A 23,195-nucleotide genomic window follows, 5' to 3' on the forward strand; every position below is an offset into this window, starting at 1 on the left:
TGGGTTCTCAGTAGTCCCTGGACAGCTGCAGATCATTGCTATATATGGTATTGAAGAAACTGAAAACTCTGAAAAAGGGAACTACTATCGCGAACTGTTCATCGCATTTTTTGCCTCGATAATTATCGGACACTGGTGACTCCGTCGCTTCGTGCACGGTATACAACTTGACACTGCAGCTACAGACTCGTCGATGAAAAAACAAATCTCCATGTGATCTTGTTTTCTCTACCAGCAAAGTAAGAGCCGATCACAAAACGAAGCTCTTTTTTGTGATCATAGTTGTGTAAAAAGAGCCCTTATTCTGCTTCGGGAAGCTCAATAGTAACGCCTAATACAGCTCACTAAGGCAAGAAATATTTTGTACTTAAGAAAACTTCAATCTGTATAGAACTGCTAAGGACGCAATCTATGGCCTTGGCGACAGTGGCAGCGCCTTTCTTTTCCGATATGTCAACTGCAGACGGTAACCATTCGGTTCCTTGGGTCCATGCCACCACTGAAGCAACATTTTCGCCCAGCCCGTGGACTTCGTCTGAAGGCAACTCATCAGAAGCGTCATTTTCCGGCAACCTGACTGCTGAAGACTACCCACCGATGATCGCACTAGGGTTTGAGCTTCAGGCATTCCTCATAGCGCTGTACAGTTTGACTGCCCTGTTAGCGCTCGGTGGCAACGTGATGGTGATCGTGGTTCTAATCATGGGCCGTCGGTCATCGCGCGAACTGCGGCTGTTCTTGGTGAACCTAGCCCTGTCGGACATCGCCATGGCGGTGTTTTCCATACCGTTTACATACACTGACTTTATGCTCGGCCGTTGGATCTTCGAGCCGCTCTTCTGCCCCGTGGTGCTGTTCATGCAGCACGTCTCGGTCATCGTCTCTGTCTACACCCTTACCGCTATTGGAGTTGACCGGTGAGTTCCTCTGCAGGTCCACATTTTTTTTTACTTTTTTTTTTTACTTTCACCTACACGTAGTACGCGCATTAAGCAACTGAACGGCAGACCTCAACCCATTTCGGTTGCTTACAGTTCACCGAAAATGTTGCGCCATTTTGATGTCGCGCTGATAAAATGACTGGTAGCGAATCGCATCTTTGGCGACAGTTTTCTAATATTGCAGCCCATTGTCCCACTCGCGTTAGATGTGTTTAAAAAAAAAAAAAAAAAAAAAAAAACATTGTTATTCTTACGATAAAAATGGCGATAAGTCTTCTGGTCTCACGCTTACACGCAAGCTAATATATGCAATTTCGCGCATGTTTTTATTTAAATCACCTTACTATTTATAATACCGTGCGCCTCAATTAGCTGAAGCTTTACTATCGAGACTATGTTCGGCACAGCTCTTGAGTACCGCGAAGGAGGTTAACACAAACGCAGAGCTAATCAAAAGACACAAATACGAATAAATGCATATATTAAGAAATGTCTTGCGTTGTCCAAGTCACGACGAGTATTGTAAGGGCCAATATGCTCAAGAAGAAATATTAGTAATCACTCAGGTACTATTAAAAGAACACAAAGGTCCTTTCTTTATGCCCGAAAAGTGACGTGGCTACACTGAGGATTAAACAGCAAGTGTAAACTAGGTTATGAATTCTGCACAGAAAACTTGCCACTTCTTTAGTTGCTTTCTATAGTACGTATTGCGTGCCTGGACTAAACGACTGACATAACTTGCCGCCAAGGTTACGTGCGCTTCATAAAGCCGTTTCTTCCTTTCTTTCTTTTTTTTTTGAAAACGTGGTACCGAGGGAGGGTCTACTGTATAATTAACTGAAGGCTTAATGACCCATTGACAAACACCATGAGGGCACTATGCTTATTCCTCATTATTTATTGTGCTAAAATGTAAGCTATAGTCTTCGACCGCTTATCTTTATTTAAGCATTCTCTTGCATACAAATTACCCAGTGTTTCTAGTTGTTATCCTGTCACGGCGATGTAATGCATAATTCATTAGTGGACAAGAGCGCCATTCACACACAAAGTTAAGGAACTAACAGTGAAATCTCGAGGCAACGCTTGATGGACATTTCTTGTGCTCACTTTGGCCTCTTAGGCATATTACATGTTTTGAAAAGGTTTATCTTGAAAGAGATAGCCATTCTCTAATATCGACTTTCCATCGACTCTGCCTAGCGTGGCTACAATTGATTCCGTGTGCTCAGTCGAATTGGTGTACAATGGGCAATCTTGTTGGTGGTGTGGAGCCCTTTCTGCTGATATGGTTCTATTTTTGTAAAACTAGGGAACTACTGCTTCGCCACTTACACAGAAAAGCCAATGCTATTGCAGAGTATTGTCCACATTGCATTTACTGAGGCCTGGCACACATACGGTCGCATTATGTAAAACGTGCACGTGATAATGCGCTAGAAGTGTGTTACAGTCGTACGAATTGCAATTCTGTTTTTACTCCTATCACGGGTACGCATTCTTACTGTAAGGTAATACAGCGTGCATTAGAACGTCCCCATCAACGTCGCTCTGGTACTGCACCAGTGGGAATTGGCTTCACTAGACGTAAGACTTGGCGGTGGTTCTTTTCCAGAAAGCTTCCTGATCGTAAGCGTCGAGCTCCGTTATATATAATTCCGAAACTGAAATATACTTCATTACCGTGCATTTGAGCCATGTCGCTAATAGAACATGGTTTTTGAACTCGGTCCTGCTTCTTTGACGCCGCTTAAATGCAGTAAAAATGTAGTAAATGTGTTACTACATTTTTGCTACTGTTATGGCCTACGTAGTAGTAGTTAAAAAAATGTGCCGCGTGTTGTTTACAAGCCCTGCTTCATTTTAGTCCGTGTGAAAGATAATTCTAGCATGAATTGTGTCCTTTAGTCATTTTAGTTTTTTTATGCCTGCTAAAAGGACGTCTTTGGCCTTTGTTACCTACCTAATACTTATGACAATGGTCAGTAAATAAAATGTTCTGTGTCATTTTGATCGATTTGAAACGCAGTATACTTATGCGAATGATTTAAAGAATCATTATTGACATGCGTGTATAATGATATAATTATACTGTTACGCTATTTGCAACCTCAACGCGAGTTGTCTTGATTAAGTGATGTGCGATACCTTTAATACTAAATCGAAATTTGAGCGGCGTGCTTGGCCCCATATAAAAACGGAGCGACGAACAATTTCACTCACTGCATACCGTATGTTTAGTGCTTAGTTGCTAGTTTGGGGCAATAAGTCCTGCTCCGTATCTCTGCGCCGCAAGAGGTGGGATTTCTGCAAAGGTCGATTCATGCAGGCAACTTTTCATATACAAAACAAGCTTCCTCGAGATTCATTATAGCACATTAAATACCATACCATCAAGCGCGCCTCCAAGTTACTTTAAAACAAGCTTCCATTTCACTTTGCCTTGTGGGGCTCAGCTGCATTGCAATCTTAAAACCATCGGCACGTAGTGTTCTGTAAGAAAACACAATATAATGGCTTATTCGGTAAATTCAAGAAGAGGGCTTTGTCGGACTGGTTGGTTCATGTTGTACGGAAGGAAGAAACAGCTCAAACGGACGGGACGTGTAGAAAGGCGAGACAGACACATGAGCTCATATGTCTCCCAGTCGGAAAAAACTACACAAAATTTTCTGATGTTACGACAGAATTTCTGTGCGGTTTTTGACGGCAAACCTGTTGTGACAACAGAACATTCTGTCGTAACATCAGAAAATTTTGTGTAGTTACAACAAAAAAGTGCTACAGACAACAGAAATATACTACAGAAAACTACAGAACTACAGAAAAGTACTACAGGACTACAGAAAAATCTGATGGTTGCGACAGAACTACAGGATATTTTGTTGTGTTTTTGATACAGTTCTGTAGTTTTGTCTAGCCTTTCTACACGTCCCGTCTGTTTGAGCTGTTTCTTCCTTCCGTTCAGCATGTTTGGCGATCTACAAAACGACATAGCTATTCTCACCAGTCAGAATAAACCTTGCAATCTGCGAGCCCATTCGCCTGATCGCAACCCAATTGAGGTCGTTTTCTAGTTTGAAAAGAGGTATGGGTCCAGCGGCTTTGGAGATTTGATGTAAAACGTCTTGTCTATCGAAGACGTTTTCCAGAAAGAAAACTAGTGACGTTTAACTGGTTAGTGATATAATGGATAGTATTTTTGCAGCGCTAATGAATATATAGAATACCATCACGCGCGTATTTGTTTCTCATTTTTTATTTTCTATGATGACAGCGGCAAGGTTACGTGCGAATATAAATCACGTTACTGTATCTTGCGGTCCTTCCTTGACTTGAAAATTCACAACTTTGTAAGCGACGGTAATCTTAGTAATATGACATAAAACAAAATAAAGTCAAGACGGTGTGAAAAACCGCAGCCTTGTGCCATCTCACATAAGAAGCAAAGAAGAAAACCCCGTTCACCGCCAGAGCTGTTCATATGACAAATAGCACCAGGCAAGGGTAGGCAGAAGGCATGTGCCTATACCTCGCCGTTGTCCATTGGTGTATTTATAGCCACCAAGTCAGCCGCGTCTGCGTATATATATGTATATATATATACAGAAGGAGGGAGATATCATACGTATTGCGACTAGCTCAACGCGAAGATACTGCTCGCGTCGACATGATCAAGTTGAAAAGCAGTAGAATCAGGGAGGGTTCATAGTGTTTACTTGCTTAGGTCTTAGCGAAAAATCAGCTTACGCAATAAGTGCGTCACTGTCACCTGAAAGGGAGTAAGCCACGAGCACAATTAACGCACTCATGTGGCAAATAAGACACCATTGCGGTCCAGGGTGAGTCTCAGCAAAACATGGTGCCAACTCACGCTATCTACATTATCTAAGTGCGTTCTTGCACTGCGTCTCTGCAAAGAATATAAGCCATGTGTTGCGTTTTTTTCAGGAATATTATCGTGATTAAGAAGTTCAAAGCACACCGAAATAAGATGCGTCGGTATCTGGACTTAACGTTTTTAACGGGTTTTGGTGTCGGTACAGCAAGGGTTTATAGATTTCTACTTGTCTCACTTTTGCACATTGCAAAATGCTTCCTGACGATTATGCACCGAAGGGCAGGCGGCTCGTTCTTTCCTCCGTTTTCTGACTTCTGCTTTTCGTAGTCACCTTAGCGCCTTCGGGACGTCAAAAGCTTGTTTCTCCAAATATGCATTTTTGGCACAAGTTCTACACAATGACAAAGTAAAACAAAGAAAAACGCAGACTTCCACCTGAACATAGCACGTGAGTATACAGATGCATGCTTAGTTGCCTTTATGAGCCACACATTCTAAACTTATAGAGAGGAAGAAGCTAAAGAAGCAGGAAATACCTGAGCATGGCCAATGCTTATATAACTAAAGGAACAAAAAAAATTAGACTTGACCGCGCTTAATACCTACTGGAATATATTTGCCAAGTCAGATCTGTAAATATATGCTTCTGTCCAGTTAAGAAAAGTATGTACCCATTCTGTATGAATATGTCAGCCTATATATGTACTGTCCTCAGCGTCGGAAACATATGAACTATTAAAGTTATACCTGTACTTATATAAAAAACATAGAAAATAGCTGTAAAATTCGTCTTTTTGCTGTGCCTATTTCAAGCCTTTTACGATAAAACCTGCCTAACACTCACTGAGACTGAATGCCAGGATATGATTTGGCGGACAGCCTCATTTTAACAGCGGTCAGCTATTTTGTTTTCTTAGTTGCTGCCATGTATATAGGACATTCACAATCTCCAACAAGGGCGTATTCTCAAGGCCTGAGAGTCTTAAAATTAATATCACAATTACAGCGAGTTCTGTGGCACCGATTGTATGACATTGCAACGTGCTTAATGTGCGAAAGTGTTGGCCAAGGTGCAACCAGATCTTCAAGTGCAGCGAGACAGCGTGTGAGAATCTCGAAATAGACCTGATAAAGACTAGCCCAGATGGGGTAACAAATAGGATCTAAGCGTGCCTTACTGAGAATTCCTTCCCGAAACGCGAAGCGAACTCTTTGCGATGGCAGAAACCACTGCACTCGTTGCAACCTAATAATGTCTGAGCATCCCAGAAACGGTGGACAATAAGAGCACCTTAATTGTGAACAGTCGATTTAAGTTAAATTTTGTCATTCCAATTTTACTTGATGAGGCAGCGTAGCCTCTCTTTCCTTTTTGATTTCCCAATAGAGCTGAACTCGGGAAGTTCAATATTGCTTTTAGCGACTACGCGTCTGTATTGCGGGAGTGTGTATGCTTTAGCGAAATTAACAAAATCTTGACATTATTTTTTCTTAGTGCGATTTTTAATTAAAGGATGCATGCTACTTTTTCTTTCTTGCACAAGTTTGAGCAATATTAAAGATTTCACTTTTCATATCGTGGTCTGGCCGTGTCTCGAGAGCCATCTTTCGAAGCGCGAAGGTGAAAAAGATCCGTGTTTTTTATTTGAAGACAAATTAAACTCCTGCGCGACAGAGGCTGCTTTTTGCCGGGAAAATACAGTGAGCCCTCTAGACATTTCCAAAGGAAAGAAAAATATAATCTTATATTTATAAAATCTTATAAAAATCTTATAAAAATAAAGAAAAATATAACCCGAGTACTTCGAGGTGTAAATGTATCATTCACTACCTGCGCCTGAGTTATGCAAATTTAAAAGAACCTCTCGCAAGCATCATTCGTTACGCTTTACTGAACCCATTTAAACGTGCGCAAAATATTGCATACCTTTCTCACAAAGCGTAATTGTTTTGCCGCGCAGTAGCATACTACTCGTAAATTATATTTCTTAAACAAATATTGGTTAACGCAAAAAGTTTAAACCCCTATTGAAAGCTAGGCCTGGTCTTCTTCCATCTCGCGCTTCCACCCGATACATCCCACTTTAAAGTGAATAAGCAAGCAGCTTGGCTAGCACGTAATGTGTGGTCGCCGACTACTCCGCCTAAATTGCCGTTGAAGAACACCCAGATAGGCTTTGCCTGCTTTCCAGAGCTTTTCTTTCGTGTGTTAGTTGAACCAATAACGCCTCCGATGAGCTTTAGCCAGATAACGAATAACGGCCCGAAGTATGTATCACAATGGGTATTATATAGGAAGAGCTGCTTATGCCAACATCAAACGCATAACGGACCTGTCAGTTTCACAATCGAGAAAAACAATTAGTCCCTTGGAGTCTTCCAAACCAAAGGGTATGTCTAATTTCGTGACAAAACCAAGTGCGTCACTTAATCACAAAAAAAAAATTCAAACACGCTTCTAAGTCACACGCTTGACTGACAAATGGCAAAATCAGATGCCCAAAAGAAGGGGGTTGCAGCACTGCTAAACGTTTGCACCGGCGTGCGTCGTTTGTCGCCCGTCGACGGTCGCGGACATTGCAAAAGTTCGAAACAGATTGGCACGCGTCGGAACCCATTACGTGCAGCATTCGCCACGGCAACGCCGTCATTATTTCTAATCGGACGCTTTACGAGCGCTGTTGGCGAGGAAATGCGTGGAAAGCGACGTCCTTCGCAAGGAAACCTCCACCTTCGTTGCTCTCCGGGAAAAATGTCAAAGGAATGAAGACGGAAGACGGTGAAATTTATTTCGCTTTGGGGCGCGTTTTAGCCCCGTGTTTGTCTTTTGGGGCTAGGACCGGTGCGCACCTGATGGGTTCAGTCATTGATTTCGAATTCGATTTGTTATATTTGTTTATTTCTCTTTTTCCGGGAGGGAATTGAATCACGCGATGGAGTACAAAAACTTCTGTCAACGAAGTGGCATCAACAGCCGCAAAAAGACCAAGCAGGCTGAGGAACAGACAGACAGAAAGGAAAAAAAAGAATATCTGGACAGTTCATTGGGTATACATGCTAATCGTTCCTGAGAGGAGAGGATATAATAAACGAAGTCGGAAAAGCACACACAAATATGAAACTTTCTCATCAAAGAAGATATGATCGATGTTTTAGTACAAAATGGCTCATAGCATTTTATAATGTTAAGTTTAATTTTATGTATATGTATATATATATATATATATATATATATATATATATATATAAAAGAGGTGACACACGGTGGAAAAAACAACACTGTAATGCGACGTTTCGGCCGGGGTCCGGCCTTTGTCACGGAATCTACATTCCTTGTCAAAGGCCGGACCCCGGCCGAAACGTCGGATTAAAGTGTTGTTTTTTCCACCGTGTGTCACCTCCTTTTAAGTTTATGGCCTACCGGACCCAGTCGAACTTCAACGTCCTCCCTATATATATATATATATATATATATATATATATATATATATATATATATATATATATATATATATATATATATATATATATATATATATGTGATAAATAAAGCATGACAGGGTCAGGCATTCAATCAAACGCTACCTATATTGAACTTAACCAAGTAAGGAGACACCTGCACAATTATTTACATATCTATAGCCGTAGTAGTTCATATTGGTTAATATCAGAAACAAAAAAAAATGATTGTTTTTTTTAGTAAGGAACGATAATTTATTCAATGTTGGTAACTCATGGGAAAACAAATTTTTCACACTCACGCTTCATTTGAAGGAACTAAAATTCCGCAACATGCGTTTCATGTTTTTATGTGAAAAGGCTGTGAAGTGCTATTGGTAATTCCAAAGAAAATCACGATGACAAAATATACAGCCACTCTTACACGAAGTGAACAAGTGTGTAACCAAAATCTTCCGAAAGCGCGTATTCCAGCAGAATGTATTCGGTCACTAGCTATTTTGTATTTTTAACCAGGAGTTCGGCTGATCTTTAGGACATGGACTGTCTCTACCTCACAAGTATGAGAACAAAAGACTCACTCTGGCGCCAAATTTTTAAACTCGATATTATTCTCAAACACAAATTGAGCGTGCGTGGTATGCAAGAATTTCTTTGCTGAGCGCTATCAACTTCTGTCACTGACTACGTCTATGCCACCAGCGCTAGTTCCCATGCGCTAATTCCCAATAGATGCCAGGGTATTTTTCTTGCAGTTTATCGCTTTTGTTTGTGGTGCGGTTTTTGAGAAGTTCAGAAGGACTGTCGCCTATACCGGGCGTTTGAGCGAAGATAAGCCATAATCTTTAAAACTAGGCTGTTTGAAATATCAGGGTGGCCATTGCGACGCTCTATTATCCATGTTAGCGGGCGTCGAGAAAACGTTAATTTTAATAAGTGGTAACTGTACAACAATGTCTAGTATCTGTCCAACTATTGCGGTTAGGCGCCAGGTTGCAAAACCGGCCGTTGGTAATTAAGAGACAAATGACATTTTTAGAATAACAAGAATCGATTATCCTGGCCGCCTTAACAGAATGTAAAAAATTATTTTCCAGGCACACAACTTCTTAGAACAATGCGTGCCTTCGGCGGTCCCCGAAGTGACGGCAATTATTGCACGTAATTTTGTTGCACTGCTATAACGAAGCCTCTATACTGTGTGGGCTGGAACAGAGCAGCGTAAAGCAGCTCACCTGGGTTATGCCCAAACGAATAACTTGCAGGGACTCATGGCACTTCGCAGCAGACGCGTTTCACAAAATTGAGCCTGGCTGGCGAAATATGTTTAGCCACATCACTGAGGGAAATAACTGTTTCTAAATTTCATACATCCACTTGCTTTCCAGCGCCTAAGATAATTGAGTTAAAAGCTAACTAATATAGCTTATTTAACCAGTTCTTACTGCTCTTTTCTGACGTTAGCTTACGCTGGAACTGCAACGTCGATGTGGCCATCTCGATATCTCGAATGTCCTACATTGATTAGTGCAGGTTCACTTTAACGGAAGAGCCCCGATTCATATACAGAGACAATTTCCTCGAGTGCTATATTACAGAATATCGGTTACTATTGTCGCGATGCTTACCCACTAGCCAGAAGGTGGTTTCAATTATTAAAATTTCCTTATTGGCCTTTACTGCTCCTAATGGTGTCAATAGTAGAAATGCTGAAATTTCACTGGAACAAACATGCGAGGTAGGGCAAAAGTCAACTTTCACCAATGAGCAGGAATGCGGTGGAAAAATCCTTTTATCCGTAAACAAGGCTACTCGTGCCCGAACAAATAGCAGTACGCGTATAACCTCAACGAAAAGTAGTAAAAATCACAAAATATCTGAAACCTGCTTGTACTGAGGACCTTTTGCTTTTTATTTCTGCGCTAAGTCTGTGCATGTTTCTCATATCATTGTTGTCATGGGATGTGTTGTCAACAAAGTGCAGTTGCAGGTTAAAATATAGCCTTTGCAGCGTTGATTATATGGATAAAAAGCAAACCGTTTCCTTAGATTTTTTTTGGCCAAAATGTTTAACTGTAATGTTAATTAACTAGCCAAGCAGTAGCTATGACAGCCGTACTCGTAAGGCAGCTGGAACCACGTATACGTTTAGCTTTAAACAGGGACGGATGACACTCGTGTGAGCCAAATTCAAATCCATTGCAACTGGAAAGCTTTACAACCTCTGTGAACTGACGATCAATTTCTGACATTACGAATGCAGAGTGCAACTGTTTACACACCTCAGGATCACCATTTGAGCTAACTTACTGTGTATCGCACATGTGAAATTAACGAAAATGTGTTATATAAAGATACGTTCAGCCAACATAACAGAAAGCTGGAATCATCAAATAGAACATAATAAAATATATTTGCTTAGGCAGCATGATAAAGCTGTGAAGGCACAAAGTTCACCGAAAAAAAAAGTGGGCTTCTGTAGTGACAGCACAAGGGCCACGTCTGACAAATAGAGGCCAAGCTGAGCGAGAAGCCGCAATCTCTGTAAGAAACATCTGGATCTCACTACTATTTGCTTCCAATGCAGACGCACTAAAAAGCTGTGATCATAATGCTGTCTTTCATTTTTATTTTTTGGCGACTCAGTTTCGCTTTTCGAGCCACTGTCCTAGCTTTTCCTGGAAAATCCTGTAAGGATGCTACGTAGAGCAATCATTCAATCCTTAATGTACATCAAATAAAGCCTAACGAGAAAGCAAAATGGTCGACGGAAAAAAAAAACCAAAACTCTACGAGCCTCATTTTGCGTCAGCCTACGGTTTCAGGCATATTTCATCTACAGTTGGTGCGCTACCAATGCCTGTCCCCTAATCTGTACAAGAGGTAACTATTTGCAGATACAGCAGGCTCACCTTGAAATGACTCAGTCGCTGGTGGATGACGATACAACCGCATGATTTCCAGAAGTTTTAACCTGTCATGATGAATTAACAGTGCGTTTCTATGGACCGGCATTGTTTAATGTACTGCTTTGATGTCATTTGTGCTACTTGCAGGTGAAAATATTGACTCGGCAAAAACTTAATAATAAAAAATGGGGACTCAAATGTCAGACCATAGTGGCTCAGGTGTCCAAGTAGAAAGTGTGAAAGGTATTGCTCCTTTCTTTTGCTGTAAACCAATTACTAATGCAAAAGCAGGTTATATAAAATTAAATAATGGTAATAGTTAATGGCGTAGTTATAAATAATACCAATAAAACTGTCCTGCCGGGGTGGCGCAGTGGTTAGGGCGCTCGACTACTGTGTCCGAGGATGCGGAATCGATTCCCGGCTTCGGCGGCCGCTTTTCGGTGGAGGTAAAAAGTGAGGGCGCCTGTGCGCTATGCGATGTCAGTGGACGTTCAAAAACCCGAGGAGGTCGAAATTTCCGGAGTCCTCCACTACGGCGTTTCTCATAGCCTGAGTCACTTTGGGACGTTAAACCCCAGAACGAAACCAAACCAAATACCAATTCAACTATAATAAGAATAATGAATAATGGTGGTAAATAAAGTAAAAATAATATAAACAAAATTAACATGAAAATACAATAATTTAAAATAAACTTAAATAAATGACAAGTCGTAAATAAAAAAAATAAATTCATCGTAAAGGTAAAAAGTAAACATTACAAAGACGTCGTGACAGCGCTAATGCTTTTGCATTCTCCCAGTAGTTCCTGCCGTGACTTCTAAACTGTCTGCGCTCATGCAAGATAGACTGCATTACGTTTCGAATAATTATTTATGAAATTATAACTTTCGAAAAACTAATACCGAATGTGTGCGCGCTATTTGGCAGCTGTTAAGGGCAAGTTTCTGTGCATTGCGTGTTGATTAGGCAGGCTTGGCGGATTATATCCCATTATCAAACCTTTAGCAAACTGCGGGATACTATGGAGCTGCAAGTAAACGCAACTTACGCTCGAACAACGCGTGGCTAAAGGCCGGCGAGGCCCCGACATGACTATGCCACTATAACATCCCAGTCTGACCACATCCAATGTTGACCCTGTCATGTCTGGGTGACCTTGGTCGCAGCCTCTTTCTACTCGGTTACCATGGTACAAGCATATCCGCACAAGGCAGGTCGCCGCAGGTGTCCGCACTTCGACATCATGACTGCAAAAAAAGCCTATATATATATATATATATATATATATATATATATATATATATATATATATATATATATATATATATATATATATATATCTTTTTATATATAAGGATTTAACGCATTTAGACCGAGTAGAAGGTGCGCACTGTTAGAAGTTTATGGAGACGACTTGCAACGACAGCGCCATAGTGTGTTACAGTCTGCGAGCAGGGCCATCGGCTGCGGCGATAGCTGCGACGTTCAGTGAAGAGCAAAAGAGTTACATCGACATTGCCTCCCCGATTGGGATAAAGTGAATTTCCTTCCGTGTTAACGGCAGCAGTCGTCATGGATAATCCAGGCGAGACGTTTTTGCATGTGCGTAGAAGCGTGACAAAGGCAATATAAACGTTAGACGAGTTTACTTGTCTTTGAAGCTCCGGATTAGTATTTTCGCACTAATAAGGGAGGAATATATAACATCGTGTCACTTCGTCGACATCCGAAAGAAAAAAAGTTTTCTTACGATTTGTATGACACATCTAGCGACAGCTTACCGCCACTGCTTTCACAGTCTCCACGCCACATGAAATCGGTTTTTGGGTGGATTATGGTTACGGAATAGTCCAGTCAGAGCCACGGCTGAAGAACAGAATAAATGTCACTTACACATTTGTGTTCAAACGTTATTCTGTGAAAAAAAAAAAAAAAATCTGATCCATCTTTCGCTGCGGTTTGCGAATTTAGTCAGGCACTGCTTAACACGAGTGCTCCTTATTCATTATTGATATAAACAGCGCGAACACGAAAACAAGGGACAAGAAACACGAAAGCCACAGTACATGCGCTGACTCACAACTAAGCCTAAGCCGTTTACTGCAAGGCCCAAAAAAACAAACATGAAGAAAAACGAAACAGTCACGTGAAAAACCCCTGGGTTCACCTGGTGCATAAAAATTACTTTAAAAAATCACTTAAAAAAGACACTTCTTTCCTTGAAAGAGCAAGAGACGTCTTGCTGATACACTTATTGTCCGTTGAAATAAGATACGCTTCCACTATCTCTCTCGTTATCTTCTCTTTGTGGCGATATAAAATCTTAACACTGTCAAACTTAGGAGTGCATTTCTTCTTCTCCTTCTTCATTATTTCACATGACTGGCAATGGGATACTAGAAACGTTTTGTCCTTTCCAATTTCCAAGTTGTTACAGTGTTCCTGTAGTCTCTTATTTATACACCGTCCGGTTTGTCCTATATAACTGGCCCCACAAGAGAGTGGAAGTCTATACACAACACCTGTCTTGCATCCAACATAGGGGTTTCTATGTTTCACCCCACATTCCTTCTTCTTCTCTTCTCTTTCCCTTTGAACAGCCGGGCAGATCCTCTTCATCTTGAGCGGGGCGGTCAGTGCGACGTCCACATTATACCTCTTGCCTACATTTTTGAGGCCATGCGAAATCCTGTGCACATACGGCACCACGGCAACCTTCCTCTTCCTCTCACCCATGCTAGGCAGGGATTTCAGTCTGTGCGTTCTTTTAAGGTTCTTCAGTACCCGGCAACTGGCCTCAATAATAACTGACTCGCGATAACCGGCCTTTGCAATTCTCTTCACTTGTCTTTCAAAACTCTTGGCCATGCCGTGGTAACAAGATTTCGTCAACGCACTTAACAAGCAAGTGTTTATCATCCCATTCTTCACTAACTTGGAATGTCCTGAATTGGAGCCTAGCAACGGCTTCATCGATCTCGGGTTGTATTCCCAACAAACATGATCATCACCGAATTGAATCAAAATATCTAAATACTGTAACTGATCGTCCACTGGATTCTCAACAGTAAATTCCAGGCCGGATCCACACTCAGTAAAAACATCCATAATGTCCTTCATTCTTTGATTGAATCCCTCACGGCCTGTTAATACTAAAAAGTCGTCCACATACCTGAAGGTGGAATAATGCAAGCCCTCCAAGTTATCCTTCAGGTGTCTGTCCACGTACATTAAGAAGATATCACTCAAGACCGGTGCAACACTCGATCCAATGCACACTCCAGCCTTCTGTGTATATAGCTTGTTCTTCCATCCTATGAAGGTGGATTCCAGGTAGAACCTCAAAAGTTCAAGGACACTTTCAACACTAACACCTGAGGCGTCAATGAAGTCACATTCATTATTGTCTTCTGTAATGCACATTTGTACTCGCTTAAGGAGGCAGTCATGGGGAAGGCTATAATATAAATCCTTGACATCCATGCTGAAGCCGACACAATTTCTTGGGTTGTGTTCTTTGAGGAACACGACAAGGGCTTCAGAGTTAGGTAGCCTTAGAGGGTCTGATAAAGTCAACGAGGAAAGGTGCTTCTGCAAATATTTGGACACCAGGTGCTGCCACGTGCTCTTCTCAGATACGATGGCTCTGAATGGAACATCTGGTTTGTGGGTTTTTGCCGAAAAGAATACTTCCAAATGTAGTTGCTTGCATTTCTTCACCTGTTCACGTATTCGTTCAAGCCCCAGATCATCTAGAAGAGCCATAGCCCTCTCTTTTATCTTGGTCGCTTCCATAGGAGACCTTTTGAAATTCTTCTCAACAGCAGCCTCGGCTTTTTCTTGAAACTGATTCTCAGAAAAAATAGTAAAATACCCTTCTTTATCTGATAGTATAACTCTGAGGTCTCTTGAGGCCATCCATTTAGCAATATAGTTAATAGGGCACCGTTTCCCCTTTAATCCTTCTTTTGTGTGCTCTAGCACTTCCATGCACTCATGGATGCACCGCGACCTTTCAGAATCTTCAACTCTATTTGCAATACAGCGTGACATGGTCACCTGTTCAGCCTCATCAACTCTAGGTTCAAAAGCATGTTTAGGACCCAGCCTCAGCATCTTATCAATACCTAGAGGTATATCTTCATCAGCGAAATTCAATACCTTGCCTTGCTGATCTTTGTTCATCTTCTTCTTCCGTGGAAGCAGAGGTAGAACCACCTTCCAAAGGAATTCCGTCAATCTTTCACTCAGGGCACACCACTCTGTGTACTTGCGAAACGCACGCTGCTTGCTATACATGCACTCACACACGAGTCGTAGACAATCCTTGAAATGGCGGGCTTGCCTCCACATCTCAGACACCATTATACGGCAGAGTCTCCTGCAATGACCAGTAGACGGCCTCAGGAACCCAAAGGTCTTCAGGAACTCCGGAGGCACTGTGCCGAGCTTGAGGTACCAAGAGGCCTTTCTTGCTTGGCAGATACAAACTGCGATGGCAGGCGCTAACACCTCAGGGTCATTAAACGAAAGGTTCTGTAGGACACACGAAGAGCCCGTTGCACAAGAAATATGGCTTACCACGATACTTTGTTGGGCGAGTTGGTACTTATTCATTATTGATATAAACAGCGCGAACACGAAAACAAGGGACAAGAAACACGAAAGCCACAGTACATGCGCTGACTCACAACTAAGCCTAAGCCGTTTACTGCAAGGCCCAAAAAAACAAACATGAAGAAAAACGAAACAGTCACGTGAAAAACCCCTGGGTTCACCTGCTGCATAAAAATTACTTTAAAAAATCACTTAAAAAAGACACTTCTTTCCTTAAAAGAGCAAGAGACGTCTTGCTGATACACTTATTGTCCGTTGAAATAAAATACGCTTCCACTATCTCTCTCGTTATCTTCTCTTTGTGGCGATATAAAATCTTAACACTGTCAAACTTAGGAGTGCATTTCTTCTTCTCCTTCTTCATTATTTCACATGACTGGCAATGGGATACTAGAAACGTTTTGTCCTTTCCAATTTCCAAGTTGTTACAGTGTTCCTGTAGTCTCTTATTTATACACCGTCCACATTTAACTCCCCCCCCCCCCCCCCCCAAGACAAACCTTCCTCTACATAAGTTTCCTCCAGGGTTTTTCGTGGAATCAGCCAGCTGATCATTTGGGCTTGCAGCTTGAGTGCCCCGTTAATAGAGGGAAGGATGAACGGAATTTGCAAAGGCAGTCAGACTTGCTCATCAGCCATGTGGGTGAAACTCTGGTTCCCTTCAAATGTTAAATCACTGCACGTAAGGTAAAGCAGCCGCCCTTACCATTACAGACATTTCTTACCTTTTGCTAGTGCATAAGAAATACAGTACGCAGCTGAGAAGAAAATCTGGAATCTACTATAGTTACTTTTAGCAAGTACAGTGCAGTATTGCCTCTTTATTTATAATAACATGAAAAATGCTTTGCCCGTGGTGTCTGCAAATGTAAGTCTGACAGCGTTAGATTACAAATATATGTAAGAGCAGAACTGCCGGTTTTGAAGTCGTCGCCGTCGGCAACGCCTTAAGGAAGATTTGAAGATGCTTCAGAATTCGATGATCTTAAGATGATGCAGTGTATAAATGCTGCAGGTGAAACCTGCGCATTCTTAGTCATTAAATTATTACTTTTTTACAAACTAGGCCTTTTTTTCTTTTTCACATTTTTCGTAGGACCGACATGAAACCTAAATACCGCCGCAATTTTATTTAACCCATAATTATGGCATCCCTTTAATTTTTTTTTTCGAAGAGGCGATTGAAAAGGAAATGCACAATTTGCGACTCGCCGTTTGTACAACGCGCTGTGTGAGAGTTATAAGGGAAAAAAAAGTATATTCAATACTCATAAATTGCTGCCATTGAAACAAGGTAGGATATAATGGTTCGAAGGTTTAGAGTGCGTTACTGAAATAATTATAAAATAAACATCACACTATGGAAACGTTTGCTCAGGCTCTTTCATTTGTGAAATTGGCGTGCGCGAGCACGGTATGAGGATAAATACATTCATTGAAGGTGTTCTTGGACTGTTCAGCCTCAGCCACTATTTACGCCACTATTCCTTCTTTTTTGCATCGCTTACAGTACCAGATAACTTGCTGCACCCTACATGAGACTGTGCGTATGCAATAAAAATTAACGTACACGAAGAATATTTGGAGCCGATAACAATAACAAGGAGTTCGTAGAAAAGATTTCCAGGCGTAATACCAATATCACTTTATCAACACGTGATGACAGTATTATTGTAATAAAAATGAGCAAATCTAGAACACAAAATATTTGCTTTGGGAGCGAGAGCGTCGAATATAAACAAAGCGGGAAAAACGAGAGCGAGATTTATTAGCCCGAGGCATGGCCATGCAATGGATCTGACGTACGATGTCAAGCAAAAAAGCGGCATTATACGACTACATAACGCCCGAGGCTCCAGGAGCTATTTTCTGGGAGTCTTATTTGACTTTTTTTTGGCTAAGCTTATCTTTGGTAGAGGTATTGTTGAAGTAAAATACCTCCTTGTAATAATAAGTGCATATTTGAAACAGGAGAAACTTCCGCATTATATCACGCACAGGAATCTTTTGGATTTGCTCTTTGTTTACGCTATAATTATTCTTTTAGAAAAGGTTGTCACAAACACGACTGTTTACTGCAAGTCTCTTGAGAAACCTCTAAATATCCGCATGGTCGGTGCTAGGCACGAAGGAACTGGAAATATGGTATACATCGTTCCGAGAAAGTTTGCCACATTTCGTGCGGGAACCGGCCGAAGCTTCCCGGCTCACATGCGCATCAGTAATTGCGCTCGGATAACCGGGCAGCTCATCAATAGTTTGCGAGAAGCTGCGTGAGCAGTTCCCAATCATTCATACCATTTTTTTTTTAAATTACTACACAGCTCGGCTGTTACTAAGAACAGGTCAAGTTCCCCATCGGCTATGTAAGTCGGCGTCCACGAAATACAGCACCGAAACCCCTATGGCGTAGCGCGGCGACACACAGGTCTTCGCACGAGAAGATATGTATCACTCCGCAAAGCTCACGTTAAACTTGGCGGCACAAGTGCAATGACAGTAGTTAAAACGCGAAACGCATTGATAGTTAAACGCAGCCATATTTTTCAAATGATTTGCCTCTATAACGTGATGGCTTTCGCTTAAAAAACGTTTTGGGTCATAGGTGGAATTTAAAACCACAACCTTTAAGTTCAGAACAAAACATGCGCTTGACTGTGCACTAGGCAACGCACGTCTTAGAAATAAACCAGGGATTATATGTTCTAGGTCGTGTAATCAGGGAACCTCGCAAGAGAACGCAAGATGAGCCATTAGTGCTTTTGGATTCACTGCAAGTACGCGGACTTTAGTGGTTTGTCTTTTATAATTTCCTTATTACGGGCTCAAACAAAAAAGTACACCGGAGAGAGGGAAGGCTATGCGTAACAATAAAAAAGCGATAAGGCACATTTTTGTGCCAGAATAGCAAACTTAAGAGGTCAAAGAAACAGCCCAAATAAGTGTTACCATATTCAAAATTGCATAATGCCATATTCAAAATAGCTTAATATATTATTTTGAAAAATAAAAGTATAAAGAGCTCAAGTCAAGTCATCTTTATTTCAACATCGCAGGGGCGTAGCCAAAAAGCCTAACAAAAGCTTGACGAGGGGCTACGCCCCCATAAAAACACTTGGCAACTTTGGTGCGACAGATAACAATACAGATATACATTTCTTTGTCTTATTTTATTTTTTTTTTACAGAAACAGAAACACGGCAAAGCGACAGTTCCAAATAATGATGAAACAAGGACATACACGCAAACCAGAAGGCATTTTTATAGAAATACAGTTTCAGTCAGTTCATAAAGGGTATGGAATCTCCATAGTGTAAACAATGTATTGTGTTTAACAGAAGTGGCAAGTTAAAATTATTGCTTTGTCGTCCGTAATTTGTTCGGGTTTGCGGAAGGATGAAATTATTTTTAGTACGCCTGTAATAGTTATAAGTTTTGTGCTCAAACCTGTACATTTTTCTGAAGAAAAGGACAGGATTTATTGCTACAGTCCTGTAGCGACTAGAACACAACACAATATGGTTTATGCGGTTTAACGTCCCAAAGCGACTCGGGCTATAAGGGACACCGTAGTGGAGAGCTCCGGAAGTTCCGACCTCCTGGGCTTTTTTAACGGGCACTGACATCGCACAGCAGAGCGCGTCTTGCTTTTCGCCCCTATACAAAAGCGGCCGCCACGGCCAGGACGACACAATAAGTAAATTAACCACTGTAAGGCATCAGAAAGATGCAAATTCTATGAAGCCGTTGTTTGCGTTTTGGCTCTGCATGCGATTTGGAAACACAAAAATATTTCGCGTTCAGCATTTGTCTTAAAACTTGAAGGGCAATAATATCTATGCCACCGCGAGCGAAGCCTGCCATCTCTTTGTCGGACAGGGCAAGTACTTCGCATGGCTTTTTCCATTGCTGTTATTGAACCAGCAAGGCTGAGGTTTGTCTTTTGGAAATTATTAGCAATGCGAGCGCAAAACTCGGAAATTAATACGAATGCGAGCGCAAAACTAAATGTGCTGCCGTCATTCTCTCACACACATTCAATATAACGCTGGACATTGTCAGATTCTTTTTCCCGTGAATAAAAGTGGTTTAGGATGCAACTTTAAGGCTAATTGTGTTCACAGGAACTCATGAAATGACGCAAAACCATTCATGCAAAGCCTCAGATCGCATTCTCGTAATGCAAACATTGTGCATATCTTTGCTGACTTCGTTATTCACCAGAAACCCATATTTTCTTTCCTATCCGGCAAGGAAGGGTGGTGACGAGCTTTTGAGGCTATATTGGTTCAGAACTGTCTACAGATGTGTAAACTGTACGGGTGGCCTTGGCCGACAAAGATTGCGCGCACTGCATAATTGCGAATCTACGCTCTTGTTGCCGCCGTCGGCTACAAGAGGACAATCATGTAGTGTAACAGATGACCGTCACTTTCGTAAAGCAGCAAATGATTTCTGAAACAGAGTATATACTTTTAAGTATCTCTGGTACAATGACAAGGCCGTGTTTTCTCTCTCTTTTGCTGTGGTTAGGCACTGCACTTGCTGTAAAATGTTTGTGTTCGGATAAGCTGTCGGCATCCATGAATTACATGAGCGACTTGGGCAGTAATTACATTGCATGAACGAAGCAGACAGTGAAACTAAAAAAAAACATAAAGAAAATATTTTCGATTTAAGTTTCGGGGGTTGATGAAAGAGATCCTACTGGGCTGTCTGTTTCCCACATGAAAGATGAAAGCACCGAATGTTGAAACGGAAAAGCCCCACATGCCACCGGCGAGCTTCAAACCTACCACCGCCGCACGTCAAAAAAGCTGATCTCCCAAGAGGCTGCGTAAACTTTTACTTTCGTTTCTATATATGTTCCCTCTAGTCTAACCCTGAGCGCGCTCCATCAGGGCTACCGTCTACTATTACGGCGGCGGGAAACATTCTGCATGGTCGCAAGTGCTATGAGAGTCGTGAATGAACTGGGAGGGTAGGAGATGTGCAAGACCCCTAATAGGACACATACGGCATCAAGACTGCCATAACCAAGCCCCTGGGTAAGCTGCTGTGCAAACAACAGTATGACAATGAGGGGCTGAGTGCATCATGCGCAACCACTTTATATATACATCCATATATACATGCATACCAAAGTGTTTGGTTCTATGAGACGCTATGCGGATGACTCAGCATCTCTAGCCTTCGCAATCACGCAGATGACGAGCATTTTTGTTCTCGCCTTCTTAGAATTTAGGTACCCGAGGAGTGCTTCCGGGAGCCTATAGGTACAGAGCTTCGACGCGAACTCTGGGCTCTATATTTTTGAGTGAGACTGTATATGAAGAATGGCGATTTGCCACTGAAATTAAAGAAGAATGAGAAATGTTTACCTTTTTTTCAATATTTGGTGTCGAGGCCGCCACGGTTAACAAAAAATTTCTGTGATTTAGCTTGTGGTTAAGCCGGGAGTTACGCGAGATCAATCTGCATGGCTACGCTTAGGTTCGGCTTGAAAGTAAGGACATGTGCTTTTGCGCATAGTAGTTTACCATATGGTTTGAACTTTATTTATGCCATAGGGGAATCACTTCACGTATGAGCATCCCTTGCCTCTCGTCATTGACTATTCTCAGTCGAGTGTAGGAGACTTGTAGGGGTATGACACCGTCTCTACGTCGAACTCCGGGGCACACCGCCGTCACAGCGTTCGAACGAACCTTCTCTCCAAGCAACTCACTGTTGTCGTTCGCCTCTACCAACTACCGAATTATCTTTCTTCTTTTCCTTTTACTTCTTATTCGTATGATTCTTTTTTTCTGTTTCTTTTTCTTCTTATTTTTCTTTTCCTTCTTTTACTTTTTCTTCTTCTTGTTCATATTATTTTTCTTTTTTTCTTCTTCTCACGGACAGGCCTGGACAGGCAGGGAGAAAGGGCGAAACTGTGGTCAATGTAGCTCTCGCTACAAAAATATTTTACTGGCGTAGAAATTTTATCTGTGGGCAAAGTGAGAGCCCGATGCTGGTGTGACTGTATATGACAGGTTACGGAACGCGATCTGGTTAAATCGAGCTTGCAGTACTTGCATGCAATAAATAAATAAAAAAAAAAAACTCCGGGGTGTGGCGCAATGGTAAAGCGCTCGGCTGGGGATCCAAGGGATGGAGGTTTGATTCTCAGTGGAGACAAGGTTTATTAATTTATTTTTAACTCTCGCTTTCGAAAGCAATGACACCCTCTGCCGACCGCTCCTGCTGACAAGGATGAGAGCTTAAAAGCTTACGCTTTAATCACATTCGATGGAAAGTTCCAAATCGTAAGCAGTGTTCTTTAAGATTGAACGCAATATGATATTGCCTGTTTTAGTTTTGCCAGCGGAGCGCACTGTGCCCGTAAACTGTTATGTCATATCATTAAAGCAATGGATCACAAAACATATATGATTGTTTTTCTGGCGCAAAATGACATATAATATCTAACGTTAAACAGCAAACAGGAAACATCGCCCAATTTCTGACAATCGTGGTTCAAGTGAAAATTAAAAAAAAAATGTTTTTAAATTCATTAAGTTCAATTTTACACCAAGGCAGCGCGTGTTTGCGCACCAAATTGACAATGTGGCCACAAAGCGACGAGACTTCTCTAGTCTGCAGGGCCTGATATCAAGACGTAGGTGAAGACATTCGAGTTTTTATTTGGTTTTATTACACTGAGTGTGTCGATTCTCTGACTCCGGTCACGATTAATTACTGCAAATTCGCACTTGCATTGCTCTCTGGTGGCATCCGACGATTATTGTAAATGCAGCGTCAATGCACATCCCAAATATAGGTTAGTAAGTAGTATGCACCGTAATAAGATTGCCACGTGCCCCTCTAACACGCTTCAAGGAACTATATGTCGTTCCCTTAGCGCTGTCTGCCGGCTGGCGCACAGAGGGCCTGAGGTGTAACGGCAATGTGAACCAGTTTATTTCATTTAATTACTTACATTTTCTCACCATCGCACTCAGCGCCATCTGTCTGGATGCAGTCAATTGTTGACAGCTATAACTACAACAACAGCGCCAGAACGGATTTTCGCGTAATGGAGCTGTCAGTGTTGTTGCATTAAAAACAAGTGACGACTAGAACCAGTTTCGCTCAGAGTTGGCGGCGCAATTTAAAAGCAGCGAGTGAGATTTAGTAGCATCGCCATGTATGCAAATACTTCGCACTGAATGATGGGTGTTGCAAGTAACTGGCACAGTGCACCTATCGTTTAATCCCCGCCTAACAAACTCAAGGCCATGCGCAAAAAAAAGAAAAATATTGAACTCTAAAAGCGAAACAACAAAACGGAAGCGTACGGCAAAAAAAAAAGCGGTAGCAGAAATTTGCATGCCTATTTTACAAATTTGGTTTATAAAATTCCTTTCAGCTGGGACACTG

At 41.7% G+C, this 23,195-nt stretch overlaps 1 protein-coding gene across 1 annotated transcript in view; it reads left to right on the forward strand.

The window, feature by feature from the left end:
* Positions 1–450: 450 nt before the first annotated feature.
* LOC146183603 (RYamide receptor-like) overlaps positions 451–23,195 on the forward strand; it is a 379,120-nt gene continuing 356,375 nt past the window's right edge. Inside the window, exon 1 of the mRNA XM_084608382.1 lies at positions 451–917. Within this exon, the coding sequence (XP_084464508.1) occupies positions 451–917 (467 nt within the window). The remainder of the gene's footprint in view (positions 918–23,195) is intronic.

This window comes from Amblyomma maculatum, chromosome 7 (assembly GCF_055883805.1).
Source record: "Amblyomma maculatum isolate TAMU_Amacu chromosome 7, ASM5588380v1, whole genome shotgun sequence".
Taxonomy (NCBI): Eukaryota; Metazoa; Arthropoda; class Arachnida; order Ixodida; family Ixodidae; genus Amblyomma; species Amblyomma maculatum.